This window comes from Falco rusticolus, chromosome 2 (assembly GCF_015220075.1).
Source record: "Falco rusticolus isolate bFalRus1 chromosome 2, bFalRus1.pri, whole genome shotgun sequence".
Lineage (NCBI taxonomy): Eukaryota > Metazoa > Chordata > Aves > Falconiformes > Falconidae > Falco > Falco rusticolus.
The window spans coordinates 3,038,941-3,053,669 of NC_051188.1; the positions used below are offsets into that span (position 1 = coordinate 3,038,941).

Here is a 14,729-nt window from a genome sequence, read left to right on the forward strand (position 1 = left end):
TGAACTTGGTGTTATTACCACCTTAAATTGTTTCTACCGACTGTACATAAAACTGTATGAAGACAGATTTCAAATGCATTAAATGCGAGAACGTTTGTTGTGCTACCAAAAGTGCATGCTTTCAATCAAGATGGAAAAGTTTTTGATTCTTAAATAAATATTCTTTCTTTGCCTTAAGGATCACTCAGGTACCCTGAAGAATAGTCTTCTCCAGGTGGATCAGAACTGTGTTCGTAACTCTTACGATGTCTTCTCTTTGCTTAGGTAAGGTTTTTGAGAATATTCTGTGTAGCTATTGTAACTTCTTTAGAGTGTGTGTATGTAAGAAGCCTTTCCAAATATAAAAATAACCTTCTGCACTGAAGTGTGCAAAGGAGGTATCTAGGTAGTGCTGACTTAGCACTAGTAGCAAGGACGTGATTCCTTGGTGGTTTCTGGGCTTCTACCATGTGGATGCTTTAAGTGCCGTGAACTAGAGCTTGCTGTGGAGCTGGCGCATGGACTTGCCTTGTGAATGTTGAAATCGTGGAGCTTCTTTTTTGGAGAGCTTCTGTGGAAAGCCCCCCCTCTGTTCTTCTCAACAAAATTAAAATTTACTTAAATGAGAACAATGAGGAAAAAAGCAACTTGCCAAAACTTAATCTGGTAGAATGAGGCTGTAGTTGAAGCAAAAGAGCTACACACATAAGTGTGTGTGTATGATTTTTCAATGTTGAACCACTGAATTGAAGTTACCTTTTGGATAGTTGTTCCTTGTAATCCAGAAAAAGAGGCGTTGCATAGTCAGGACCTGGTTACTCCAACACGTGTATGGTGTAAGAAAGGTCTAGTAACTGCACTTTTGGGTGGTTACTTAGGTGTTTCTGGTGGTGAAAACCAATAAATACTAGTATGAAGGTAAACAAGAAGGCCTTTTTCAGATCTGCTTTAATTATAATAGTTCAAGAATGGTAGCTGTGGGGAAATAAAACAGGTTTTAAATGCTGTCAGTAGGCTGGCTTTGAGGAATTTGTATTCAAAAGGCATTTAACAACACAGGTTGATAACTTCGGTTCCTCAGTAATAGCAATAGATGTACTACAGAGGAAACCCTTGAACAGGAAATGTTTAATACGCTTTCAAAAGTCTTTGGAAAAATGTGTTTGCTTTTTTTAATCAGTTGTGAAGTTGAATCCCTTTGGTAGTGTTAACAGTAGGTGTCAGTGTTGCCTGTATGAAGCATTGGCTCTCTCTAGTGAGGAAAGCCGTAGGAAAAGTTAGCTCTAGGTTGCTTATTCAGAAGTCTTTATTTTATAAGCTCTCTTAAAATTTAAATGTGCTGTTTCTTGATTTTGTAAAGCATATTTAAAGTAAAGGCTGCTTTTGAAATGCCTGTCTTCTGTACTTTTAGTGGAAAACCACCAGAGGGTGTGTTACGAAGTTTTGGCACAGTCCATTAGAAGGCAACTCCTACACTACCTCATATTAAGTCTTTGTTAAATTGAGAGAAGAAAATGTGTGTTGGTCACCCTGATTGTTTTATTCAGGTGGTTTTGGGTGTTTTTCCACATTTCCTTTGCACTACTTTGTATTATGAAGCATGCTGTGGAAAAAACACTATTATACTTGTATAATATATGTACAAGTCATGAACTTGACCGACTGGACCCCTGTCTAACCCTCTCTAATTTGAGCTGTGGTCCTTCTTCTGAAAGTGTCTGTGTATGATAAAGCTGACAAGAAATGAAGATGTCACTTTTCATAAAGCTCCCCTTGATGGATGCTCACCAGTGCCGTTTTGAAACGTGATTACTAGAGCCATGCGCTTTGCTCAGTCTTGGGAAGGTGGGAGCCTAGGCACTATCTCTTATTTAGGTATGCTGTTGGGTGTAGCTGCTGTTTAGCCCTGCCTCTGAGCTAAGGCATCCTCTTTTTGCTTTGTCGTAAAAGGAACGTTTTTTTCCAGGCCTTGGTACCAGGCCTGCTGCTGATTATATTTCAGTGGATTCTACATACCCTATCAAGGAATATATATTACATTGCCTGGTTCCAGAAAAAGGTATGGTCACAAATTCTAACTAGGTGCTATTTTTCTCTGTTTCCTTCCTAGCTAGGAAAGTTCTTCATGAACTGAGGCAAAGTCCAGAATCCTTTTTATTCCCTCTGTCATCTGCTTTCTTACAGGTATACTTTCTCTACTGTGGCCTACCTTTTCATATCTAGCTCAAGAGTGGTGACAGCATTTCTTTCTTTTAAAATAATCTTTAGTCTCATTGTTGGGTGTCCTTTTTCTTCTATCAAGCAGACTGGTTTGCCACCTCTTCCAGGAGTCCAGGCTTGACTAACTGGCCCGTGAACTCCTTCCAAAGTTAGTTCTTTGTGAGAACATGTTCCATCTACAGCCAGAAGAGAGAGATGGGCATAATTTGAGTTGTGATTCATTTGACAGGATGTGTACTTTGGGAGGAAATGAATTGCTGTCTGCCTGCTTCTGTCTGTTGGCTGTAAAGAGAATAGGGAGGTGTCTACACTGTAAAGGTTTGCATCTGGTCACATTAAATCCCATGTTCTGAAGACTTTCTCATGATATGATATTTGTCTGTAGTAAAAATTCACAAGCTGCACATGTGGTTTCCTAATCTTTTCACAAGATGTGAATATGCAGAACAGCTTGTACTGGCTTTGTTGAAACTTCTCAAAAAAGGAAGCAAGTCCTGGTGATGGTGGGATCTGCATCCCAGTTACTCTGTTGGTACTGTGCTGCCTGATGTGTCATAGCTGCTATGATCAGCTGTACCGTGTGAAAATAGATTGAGATAGCAGGTTCTAGCTCAGCCCTTAATTCCTGAAAAACTGCAAAATGAGAACTTCTATGGTTGATCCCTGTCTGCTGTCAAAACTGCTATTTGGGGAAGATTTCAATATTTTTTTTTGTTTGGTTTGGTTTTTTTACTTCTCCAAAGAAGTGAATAGCTAAAACTTGTGAAGCTTATGAATAGGCCTTAATGAAAAGCACGTGCTTGGCTCAAATTATGTTGATTTAAAAAAATTAATTAGGAATGCCAGAGTGTGTGAACAGTAGAAAAATTTTTTGAGTGTTGGATTAAAATAGTGCCTGTGTGCTCAGATGCTTAATTACATGGATTTACAAGTTAATTAAGCAGGAGGAAAAGTTTAAGTATCTAGACAGCTTAGCTTTTCACAAGGAGTTCTCAGCACCTCTGCAGCTCATGAACCTTCTTGTTTTGGGGCAGGGACAAGATCCTCAGGCAAACATTGTGCTGCTAATAAGTTTTTCATGCCATGTGGAAATGACGAATGTTCTTCCAGCCATTTGTTTTAAGAAAGACTACAAAAATTAACCACCTCAACTGGAAAGCTAAAATTTTGAGGTTTTTGTCCCTTGGCCATATTGTCAGATTTCCTGAAAAGAGGTCACTTAAAGGCTTTCTAAATATTATGTTGCTGGTAGTAATAGGTTATACAGTAACATGTTTCACCTTTCACATAACACTCAGGATGGGCCAAATTCATCTGAGGTCATGTTCTGGACATGTCTCCATAATCAAGCTCTTTGCACGTTTGCAGCACTGATGGGAATAGGTTTATATTTAGTATTCTCTTAGTTTTCTATACTTTTCTTAAAACTTAGAAAAATAGACCTTTCAGTATGAAGTAGTGTTGGGAAGATGGGATATGCTGGTGATCTGTAAAGAAAGGGCTCAAAATCCTGTATGTTAAAATTTTACTTCAGTTCCTAAATACAAAAAATAATATTTTGGGTTCTACAACAGCTTTTCCTGCTGTTCTGGTACTTGAGGCAATTGGCCTGCCTGATGGCTTTTGTGCCTCTGAGTGCTTGAAATTCTCCCAGATTCTGCCTGGAGACAAAAAATGCTCTAAGAACTAGTGAAACCTGCCCCTTTGAAGTTTTGCTTCCTATATTTTCACTTCTCCAGTTAAAACAGCCTTCTCTATGGTTTAATCAATCCTTCAGCAGATGGGATGGCATGTTCGTGCTGTTTAGCCAGCCAGTTAATCCAAATTGAAAACATTTTGGTTGTATTTGTTGAAAAAATACTGTTTAACAACAACAAAAACTGATATTGGTACAATTTAAGTGCTGGAGGTGAGTAAAGACCAGCTCTAGGAAACTGCTGTAATATTGCTAATATCTAATCTGGCTGAAGTTGATTTAAATAATACTTACAGGTGTTAAAGGGCTTTCTCTGCTACTGCCACATGTGCATCTGATCTAGTGGATCATATCTCAAACTAGAGCAACTCCAGAGACCATGCAGGCTGTGCCTTCATCAAAACCAACAGGTTCTCGCAGTTCTGGTTACAAACAAATAAATCTGGCTGCAGTGCCCTGGACAGTTAAACATGACTTTGAACCAAATTATAAAACTAAGATAACAATTTCCCTGTATTTCACATCACAGAAATGTGATGTTCAATGACTTTAAATGGTCCGGGATTGTGAATGACAAGACCCTGCTCTGAGAAGGACCAGAGCTCAACTTCTGAACTAGCAACTAATTGCTACTTTCTAGGTTAGGGGCTCAAAGAAACTTGCAGGGCACTGTTGAACATTGGGCATGTTGACACATGGCAAGTATTAGTTACTAGAAATTGTCTTTTAAGTCCCAGTGCCTTAAGTGTGTGTATCTACTTCAGATTTCATAATCTGTCATAATATGCTTCAAAGTGACAGGCTTTGTTTCAGGATTTGCTGTTTGTAAAATATAACTGTTCATTTGACAAAGAGTGCATGTCTTGTCACTGAAGAGATGTTATTTAAGAATACAAATGTAGGTAGTGTTTGTCTGCAGTGTGAAACTTTGAGAGGCTGGTAAAATCAGCTATCTTAAGTGACAAAGACTAAAACATGGGGATGCTATAAAATCAGCTTTTGTTTAGCTCAGCCTGTCTTAGGAAAGAAGCTTTTTAAGAGATAACATTGCCTGTGTGTTTAAATTCTTCCATTTATATTAGCAGGCTTATTGAAGGAACAGAACCTAGCACAAGTTGATCTCTGAAACTAGAAAAAGGGACAACAGGATGCAGTCAACATAAGCAGCTGTAGTGTTGAAAAACTAATTAGTACCTCAGAGTAGTTTCTCTGAGACTACAGGGTCAGTGGAATTGCACGTGCCAAATGTAGTAACTGCCTTGGGCACCTATTTTTCACACATAGGAATTATGCTAAAATTGAAGTTGTTTTTCATAAGCTCCAAGTGGAGAATGATGGAGTGAGCAAGGTCTTCATAGGCTTAAACTGCTTTGTGTTCAGGTGTATCTCAGGGGTACATTGACCTGTTTACAGGTAAGGAGAAGCAGAAGACAAGGCAGTTTTGAACAGCGTCAGTGTCCCATCTGGACAGCCAGTAACTCAGTCACTTTGCTATTGTAGAGTTGCTATAACGAGCAATTGCAAACTTTAGGTTTCCAGATGTTTGGTGGGGTGAAAAGGAGGGAGAGCAGGAAGAAAACATACTGTGAACTGCTCTCTTTGGAGGATTGTACAGCATCTGATAAACCCAGAGGTGAGCCACACAAAGCTGTACTGTCTTTTGAACTTCCCTGAAGTTCCCTCTATTTCCATGTTCATCTCCATAGAACAAGTGAACCCATGGAACTCTGCCCAGCAGGTACGATTCAGCCTTTAGCCTCTGCAGTTGCAGAGTTGGTCTTTGCTACCCCATTCTTTTTAGCATACTGGTAGATGCACAGAGATAAGGGGACGTAGGAAAGCTTTTTCTTTTTGTTTTTTAATTCTAAAATAGGCACTGACAGTTAAAAGTTTTGTTTGTAGCTTTTGCCTTTACTGTTCTTGCCTCAGAGAAAGGTCCCAACTCATAGCCATGACTCTAAATGTTGTAGTTATGAATGTTCATGCTGTAGAAGGTGTCATATCCTGAGAAGGCGGTGTGTGTGGCAGGAAAAGGTTGTCACAAATAGCCTGATGCTCTTGCGGTGCCTTGTTCTAGCTTTTCCTGTGAGTATCTTAGCAGACAAATTGCTGGCTCAAGTTGCAGACTTTAATGTTGTTACTACTGCTGCCATCACCCTCCCAGCAGATGTGGAAATACAGTCTCAAGTGTGGAATGGGTGGTAGAATTCCTCTTAGCATAACTTGAGCTCTTAAATCAGTAAGTTCCTCTGCTAAAACTTCCCTTTGCTAGTGATAAGTATGGTTGTTTTTCTGTGATGGCCAGGCTTGATGTTTCTCGCTAGGAAAGATTTCCACCTGGAAGACTTGGCTTTTCATAGTGTATAGGCAGCCAAGACAAGGCAGGCATCCCCATGGCTTTGGACATGAAAACCCAGGTGGCCTAAGGCCAGCATAAATAAACATGAATTGTAATCAGACCTCTTGAGTGCCTCTGTATACTTTAATAAACAGTTCTGAAATGGATGAACAGTGTAAGAAGTGTCATCTCACTTGGCCTAAAAACTATGTGGGTTGGAATTGTGGGGTGCTGTTTTCCTGGGAAGTAGCAATGGAGATGGAAATTGTGATCTGAATTACTTTGAGAAGTTTTTTAGGTGTTTTTATCTGTGGAATCAGACTTTTAGGCAAATGTGTTCCCAGGCATTTTACCTGTGTGGTGCTAAGCCATATGGAAAGTGAGGCTAATCAGTCATCAGAAGAGTCAGTTTACAAGCCTGACATTTGCCAAAATCTGTCGAAGAGAGCGGCATGGGTCATAGCAAGTTGAAACAGTCTGCGTAGCATGAGAGAGGTGGGAATTTTTGTGTGTTAATTTAACTGCAGGGTTAGTAGGCTGCTGCTGTTATCTTCATCTTTTCCACTGTGCCGTATGGAATAAACACCCCTACAGTGGCAGATTTTTAAGGTAAGCATGATAGGCATGTTGCTAGCTCTTGATCAGATTTGGTCTCAGAGTACTGTTTGAGAGAGGTTACACAGAGCTATGCAGAACTTAAAAATAGCTTTATTCTTCCTATTTTTGACATCATGTAAAAGAGCATATCAATGAAGCAATGTTCAATTAGATTAGAAGTCATAACCCAATCCTTCTCCTTTTTCTGGCTATATTAGAGTTGATGAAAACCAGAGCATGTCACTCTAGCTAAATAATTTTCTAACAGACACCTGAAAGTGTTTAAGAAGGAGGATTTTGTGAACAATGGCATTTGGGACTCTTTATTTCTTGTTACAGTTTCGTCCTGGATGTGGCCATGAGAATGGGACTGCTAATTTCTTTATCTGTCAGCCTGGGGAAAGATTTCAGTGAATGCAGTCATGTCTCCAGAATGCTCAGAAATACCTAACCACATCAGGGAGGGTCAATGGTGCATTTTGACTGAGAACAAATAAAGTGGATTAAAGATCTCACATTGGGGGAAATGCTTTAATGTCTTTGATAATTAAAAACAAGGCAGGGTAGGGAATGCACCTATGACTGAGAAGCTGCAGAACACTCTTGTGAGTGTTCAGGCCATCCCTTTGTCTAGTGGGAGATCTCGCGTTTTTGAGTCGGCTGCAAAATTCTACTTCTCTTGGAAGTAAACTTTGATTTGAGTTTGGGGATGGCTTCCAGGAAGAGGTGCAGTAGCTTGCAACTAGAAAAAATGAGTCACCTGAGTATGCACTGGTGTTTCTCCTTATCCCTCTGGTGGGTAAGGCCTGCACTGGGTTGTCACAAACACTTTATTGGTTGTGTGGACTGCAACTGGAAGAACACAAACAACTTGAGAGCAGCAGTTTCCCTTTTTTAGGTGGAGCCTGTAACCCATTCAACCTGAATTTATGCATCTTCCTTCTCAGTTGTGCTTTAACTCCAGTCTTAGACTTGCTCACTGTCTCAGAGTGAGAGTTGAAACTTTTGTTAAGATTTGCTGGCAAGTTGTGTGTCAGGAAAAGGCTGTTGTATTCTACTAGTGTTACTATCTTTCTGGTAGGAGTCATCTTTACATGTTTATGCAACTTAGAAATTTGATTTATATGTAATTTACCTTTCTGCTGTATGTAGTGTCTTGAATATGATTTTGCCTGTTGCCCTGGCAGCAAGGTTTCTGTAATAACAAACTGATGAGCACCGGTATAAAGAAGAAACGTCCTCTGTTATTTGCCACAAATACATTTGTTCTTTGAATAAAAAAATCAACCAGCACTGGAGTTAAATCTGTGAACTGGAATAAGAGAACTAAAGACATCTCAGGTTTTCTGACTTCATGTATGGAAAAAGTTCTTTGTGCTTCACGTGAAAACTCCTTTTCCATTCATGTCCTGTGCATATTGAAGGTGATCTGTATACTAGCTAGCTCCTTTAAATGTTCCTCACACTGAAGGCCAGGACCTCCCCTGCTGCCAGTCTGATATATATGTTTTTTTCCATTTGCAAATAGCTCAAAGCATCCACTGTTGCAGTGTCCACATGGACTTGGTTATTCAAAAGCTTAATTGGAGTCTTACACATGTAAGGCTCAAATTAAGACTGTTTGAAAGGATGATGGAAAGTATCTGTGCTTTAATAGCACTGTCTTGTTTGAGTTTCTTACAGCACTGGCTCTTGTAGAGGTTTAATGGCATAAATGAACAAGTCAGACTTGCATTTTATTCTCCTCTTACTCCCTACTGTCTTCTCTTGCCCTACATCTGCTTTTGACAAATTGTAGGTATAGGTTTCTGAGGTAATTGAGAAAGGGAGTGTATGATTATAAATTAGAAAACTTTTTCTTGTGGGAAAGCAGATATGTAGCAAGTAATGGTTTAAGGGGCTGTGTGAAAAAAAAAAAATTATAGCTGGCTGGCACTCTACATAATCTAATTTCTGGACTGATAGAAAGTAGTGTGCATTCCAATTTTTTTTGTATGTAATAGGAAAGTCTTGGATTATTTTGTTCTTTAATAATAGGTTTGGGTATTTTACTTCCAGGTTCCTACATTTCGCTTATGGCCAGAAGTGTTCTGTTATATTTTCTAAATCCCTGGTAGTAATTCATAGTTTAAATTTAGTCTCATTGTAAATGAGGGTTGTTCTGGCAAATAAGACCATAAGCATTTATTTCTCTTGTGAGAAGTAGCTGTACTGTGTGACTGCTGTAATTAATTGATGTATTTATGGCTTAGTTTCATACGTGAAAAATCCAGATGTCTGATAGAAGCAAGTAGATACTTGGAGCGTATGATAGAACTACAAAACCATGTATCGGATATCTAATAAAGTTGAGACTCTTTCGTTAATGTAAACATAAGTGTATGTTAGCTTAATATGCACAATTGTCGCTACAGTTTTTTAAAGATTTCAGCCAGGAATTAACTTGATGTATAAACTCGTAAATCACTGGACTGATTCTTGACCAAGAGGGCTATCTCAGTTGCAGGATACAGCAACAAGTCTTAAAGGAAAGTGCTTCAGCTGAACCTTCAAACGTTGTCTCAAACTTATTGGAAGCCTCAAGAGAGCGAACGTGTTGTTATAGCACATTCCCAAGTTGTAAAGTCAAGTTATGTTGGAGCACTGCATTGTGTGGCCTTGGGAAGTCAGGGAAACTGCTTGATCTTGCAAGCAAGACAAGGATGTTATTGTAAAGAAATCCTGTAATGGTGAAGAAGTCCAAAACGTGGCAACTTTTTCCCTCTAAGTCAGTACCCAAATTGAATTGATCATCATAATATTATATGCTAGAATTGTTTCAAATCTTACAGCCAAGGTAAAAAGTAGGTTGGGTTGGGTTGGTTTTGTTTGGGGGGTGGGGGACGGACGGACGACACATGCAGAGGGGCACAGGGATGTGGCAGTTTTACATCAGACTTGAAAAGCCTCGAAGAAATAGCCTCTATTTCAGCAACTTGGAAACTAGCAAGTGAAGAGGAGAGATGTTGAAATTTTGTGTGCCAGTTCTTCCTGGATCAGTTAGGGATGCAGCTTTTGTTGCTCTTAAGTTTATGATACAAGGCTAATGTTTTTCTATTTGTACTGCTGTCTTCTAAACTTTCAAAGGAAGGGAGAGTATTTTGTTTCCTCTTAGTCTCCCTGTCTCAGAAAGCAGTGATATGAGAGCAGCTTCATGGATCTCCACTTCCAAACTATATTAGGGTGGTAAGGAATTCTAACGTCTACTTTGCTTTTCACTTCTTTCCCAGGCAGCAGCATGCAACTCACCTGATGTTGGACACTAGCATGGCAGCTCTCAAGGGCCCCAAGCGACAGCAGTAAATCTCTCATATTTAATGTTCGTATTACTCTACTGCTGGCTGACAATGGCTGTGAGCTGCTGCAGAGACACCAGAGCAGCCTGCAGACACAGGATGACGACACTGTTGGCTAAGCTATTTCTTTAAAAAGGTTTGGATTTCTGCTGTAACTGGCTTGGCTTTTCTGATTGCCGAAAGAAATTTGGTAGCAAGCCAGTGGCCTCTTGAAGCCCTGAATTAGCTCTTGAAGTGCTATGGAAGTGCTAATTTTAATAAAAAATTAAAAACCCTCTTGAACAATCTGGGAGGAATCCTGCATTGGCTGATAGCACGTAGATTATGCCATCAGTTGGCTCATCGTTGTCAATTACTAAACCAAGCCAGATTGTACTCAAAGTGCAAATTGTGCTAACTTTAGGCTATAGCATTGGACTTGCATTCAGACCAGAAATGGAAACAATATGTAGTCAATTAGCATTGAAGTTTCTCTGTATTCATTATATGTAATTTTTAATCTAGATTTATGGCCTTAGCTTGCTGATCTCCATTCATTGGTACAGTCATAATTGTCTCCACCGTAGTCTGTCTTGTGCATGTAGAAATGATGGACAGAATTTCCATGCTGGTATTGTTATGGCTTAGTTTGTATTCCCCTTGTTGGATGACCAAAGATTTCCATGTGGGTGCAGTGGGGGCTTTTTTGGCTGGAAAAGGGAGGTTTCTGTCGATAGTTGCTGCTTTTGTGATGTGAAGTTCCTAAAATCTTAATCTTGGAAGGCTTAACTTTGGATGTGGTCATGATGTTACTGTTACCATTTTAAGGTTTTTGGAACAACAGTGAACATACTGGGATTTAGTCAACCAGTATCAGTAAGTTTTTTCTGTCTTGCAACATAAATGGCATGGTTTGGCATCAAGGCAGCCAAGTTTAAGTGTAGGGGGTTTTTTATATTGTAAGAAATGACTGGGTGATGTTTGGCTTAAAACAATTTCTTATTAAAAACAGACTTGATTGCTGAATTCCTGTGTGTAGCAGTAATAATATCGGAATATACCTTTAGGTATAGATTCACCAAATTGAAGAAGTATTCTAAGGTTTTGATAAATCAGTCTGAGTAGATGTTTGCCCCTTATACTTGGGCACAGGTAGAAGAACTTAAAGCTAGTACAAAACGTAAAGGTTGTTAACTCAGTATTGATCAAATCACTGGGAGGAACTTATGTAGTAAATGATCTATCTAACAATGAGTTGCACAAATACTCCTTCAATGAGTAAAACACTTTTCAGCAGTCAGATTTTGCTACCTAAATTGCGTGACATGAAAACTTGTAAAACACTTCTTAATCACTAACAGACTAAAGCGAGAATGTTCTTCCAGTATAAAATTAGATGAAGAGGAAAGGGAAATGGTACTCGGTTATTACCCAAAGCTAAACCTTATAGGTAGAGTAAGGCTTTCTTGTGTCTGGAAGGAAATTGTTCCAGGCTTTTGGAAAAAGGCAGACTGGAAACTGTTGAAGTAGAAAACTTAGACCGTGCTTTATGGTGTGATAGCAGAGCTTTGATTGATGTTCATGATGCTTTGACCTGTGTAACCATGTGTTACATAGCCAACAGCCTCAAGATGCATTTGGGAAGGTGGGAGGTGTAAGTCATAGTTCCCAGTAGGACATAAATGTTTCCAGGAGGTTTCAGTACTGTTAGGGATGTGAGACCAAGCTCTTGGGTGACCCAATGCTGCTGGCCTCAGCAGTCTTGCCCCCACCTTGGTAGCAGTCAGTAGAGCCATGCTGCTTGATATGTCATTTGGGATGGGGCACAGCTACCCCTAAAAAGCTCTTGATATGTCATTTGGGATGGGGCACAGCTACCCCTAAAAAGCTCTTGATATGTCATTTGGGATGGGGCACAGCTACCCCTAAAAAGCTCTTGATATGTCATTTGGGATGGGGCACAGCTACCCCTAAAAAGCTCTTGATATGTCATTTGGGATGGGGCACAGCTACCCCTAAAAAGCTCTTGATATGTCATTTGGGATGGGGCACAGCTACCCCTAAAAAGCTCTTGATATGTCATTTGGGATGGGGCACAGCTACCCCTAAAAAGCTCTTGATACGTCATTTGGGATGGGGCACAGCTACCCCTAAAAAGCTCTTGATATGTCATTTGGGATGGGGCACAGCTACCCCTAAAAAGCTGCTTGGGCCGAGCAGTTGGAGAAGCTCTAAAGAAACCAAAGGAATCACTTCGATTTTTGTTTCGAATTGTACTACTACAGAGAACGGTGTTTTAAGAGAAGCAATATTGTGATGGAGCTAAAGGTGTCTGATAATTTAAATGTATTAAAGTTGTATCACAAAATGCCTAAATCACAATGACCCTGTTTAATATTGCTAGCACTGCTTATTCCCTGTTGTCAGTGTATAATCTCCTCCCTGTGTATTTCTTTGCTGGGCTAGGTGGTTTAGGTGCTGTCCTCATGCTGAATAAAGTAATCGGTAATATGGCTGTTGAGATGGGGTGTGGAGGGGAGAGGTGTGAGGAGGAGTAATGCTTTGTGGTTATGTGTACTTGAAGCACTTAGCCTCGTTATCTTGGTCTAGCTCATACAGACCATTAAAAACCGTTAGCCAAAAACTTTAAATAACAATGCCTCAATTGCTTATAAATCTGCAAGAGATTAGAGAATGTAAAAGGTAGGAGCTGAGTAGCCTTTTCTGTGTGCTCTAGTGTCTTTTGGTCCTTGGCTTATGGCAAATTTGTAGCCTTGCTTTAGTAAAATTAAATGTTCCTGTGAAGAGGCAAATATTTTTAATTTTGGCAGAGTGTAGATGAATTGAAGCAGGCTTGTTTTTTTCATTGCCTGCCTGGCAAAGCACAAATGTCATACAGTAGGTTATCTGACCACATTTTTGCCGTTCTGGCTAGACCTTAGTGAAGTGCTTATGCCAGCAGCAAGGCTACCTGGACAATATCCTTACAAAAGAAGCTATTAAAAGTGAAACTGTGAATGGGACAAGTAAGCCTGGGTTTGCATGCGTGAAAAGACATAGCCTGTGTCTGCAGACCAACTCTGATTTTTTTCTAATAAATAAGTTAATTTCCGCTCCATGTTCATGTTAAGATGTTAATACTTCTGACCTGTTTTTGCCATTGCTTTCCTCTGCCTGATTTTTTTTCAATAAATATGGCAAATAATCAGTTTCCCTTCTCCCCTGAAGCCAGGGCTAATGATCAGAAACACATAATCATCATCTTTTCACACTTCAAATGTGATTAAAATAAGAAACCCGTGTTTCTGTTACAGAAGGGCCCATAGGATATTTGGAGATACTAAAGGGTGTTTCGTGCTCTTGGCCTGGGTAGCATGTAGATCAGGGGTCCTCAAACTTTTTAAACAGGGGCCAGCGCGCGGATGCAGTGGCAGGCAGTCATCTGCGGTTGCTTGGTTTTCCCCCCTCAACCCCCGGCGGGGGTGTGTGTGTGTGTCTGTAAATACCAGGGGTCGGATTGAGGACCCTGGGGGGCCTTCAGGCAGTAGTTTGAGGACCCCTGATGTAAAGGATCCTTTTTTAAAGCTGGCCTGTGTTAACAGTGCTCATGGTAACTGTCATGTCTATCCGTTTTGATGTTCACAGTGTTACAACTTCATTGTTACACAAGATCCCTGTAATTACCTGCTGTCTCACCTACAGCTTTGCCTTATCAGCGTGTATTGAATTTAACAAATGAGAAGGAGATTTGGTACTTGATCGAATTGAGAGACTTGATAGTTTACTTTGGATACTCATTTATATAAAATGTGCAAGTTATGATTCTTTTAATATTTTGTTCCAAAATAGAAGCTGCCAATCTGAATTCATGTTACTGTTGCTGGGTTTGAGGCAGCTGGCACATTCATCATTAGGACATGTGTGGGGAACCTTTAGTACAGCTGTAACTTCTCTTTTCCTTACAGGCTTCACAGAGCCCAGTGTGCAATTAAACAGACTCAGGTAACTGTTCAGAAAATAGGAAGGGAGATTGAAGAAAAGCTGAGATGTACATCTACAAGCAATGAACTGGTAAGTTTGATTATTTGAAACCTTATTCTACAGGCTTGCTGAAGCATCTGGCTGATGTCTTGACCATAAGCTTGGGAGTTTTTTAACAATCAGACTTGAAATCTTTACTTAAACTTGTAATTTCAAATGGGAACTCATCTGAGAACTGTAATGAATTTTAATTTGTGTTACACAGATGGGTTGATAGATCATCCTATTTTTACCTTTATTTTGTATAATTGCTTTTATACTAGAAAAGCATAAACATGGCACAGTGCATGAAAGAGGTTTATCAGGAAAAACAAACTTTTAATGATTTAGATAAATCTTGACAGAAACTTGGGGTGTATTTAGTGAGGTGAGTCCACTGGCTGTATCTTCTTGCACTTCTGCTCCCTTTGGGTGAACAGCATTCATGCGAAAGCTGTCACTCAAGTGACACGTTCAGTTTGAGTAGGAAATGTATTAGAGTTTTCAATAGCTTTTGACAGTTTGTTTTGCCTGTTCTTTCCCCTCTCCAAAAAAGTGTACTGGC

General features: G+C 39.8%; 1 protein-coding gene across 4 annotated transcripts in view; it reads left to right on the top strand.

The window, feature by feature from the left end:
* UVRAG (UV radiation resistance associated) overlaps window positions 1-14,729 on the top strand; it is a 100,662-nt gene that overhangs the window by 29,577 nt on the left and 56,356 nt on the right. For all 4 annotated transcript variants that reach the window (XR_005102538.1, XM_037376660.1, XM_037376662.1 and 1 more), the window contains 2 exons: window positions 179-264; window positions 14,110-14,215. Coding sequence is in view for 3 of the 4 variants with exons in the window: in XM_037376660.1 (XP_037232557.1) it covers window positions 179-264; window positions 14,110-14,215 (192 nt within the window). In the remaining variant the exon portion in view is untranslated. The remainder of the gene's footprint in view (window positions 1-178; window positions 265-14,109; window positions 14,216-14,729) is intronic.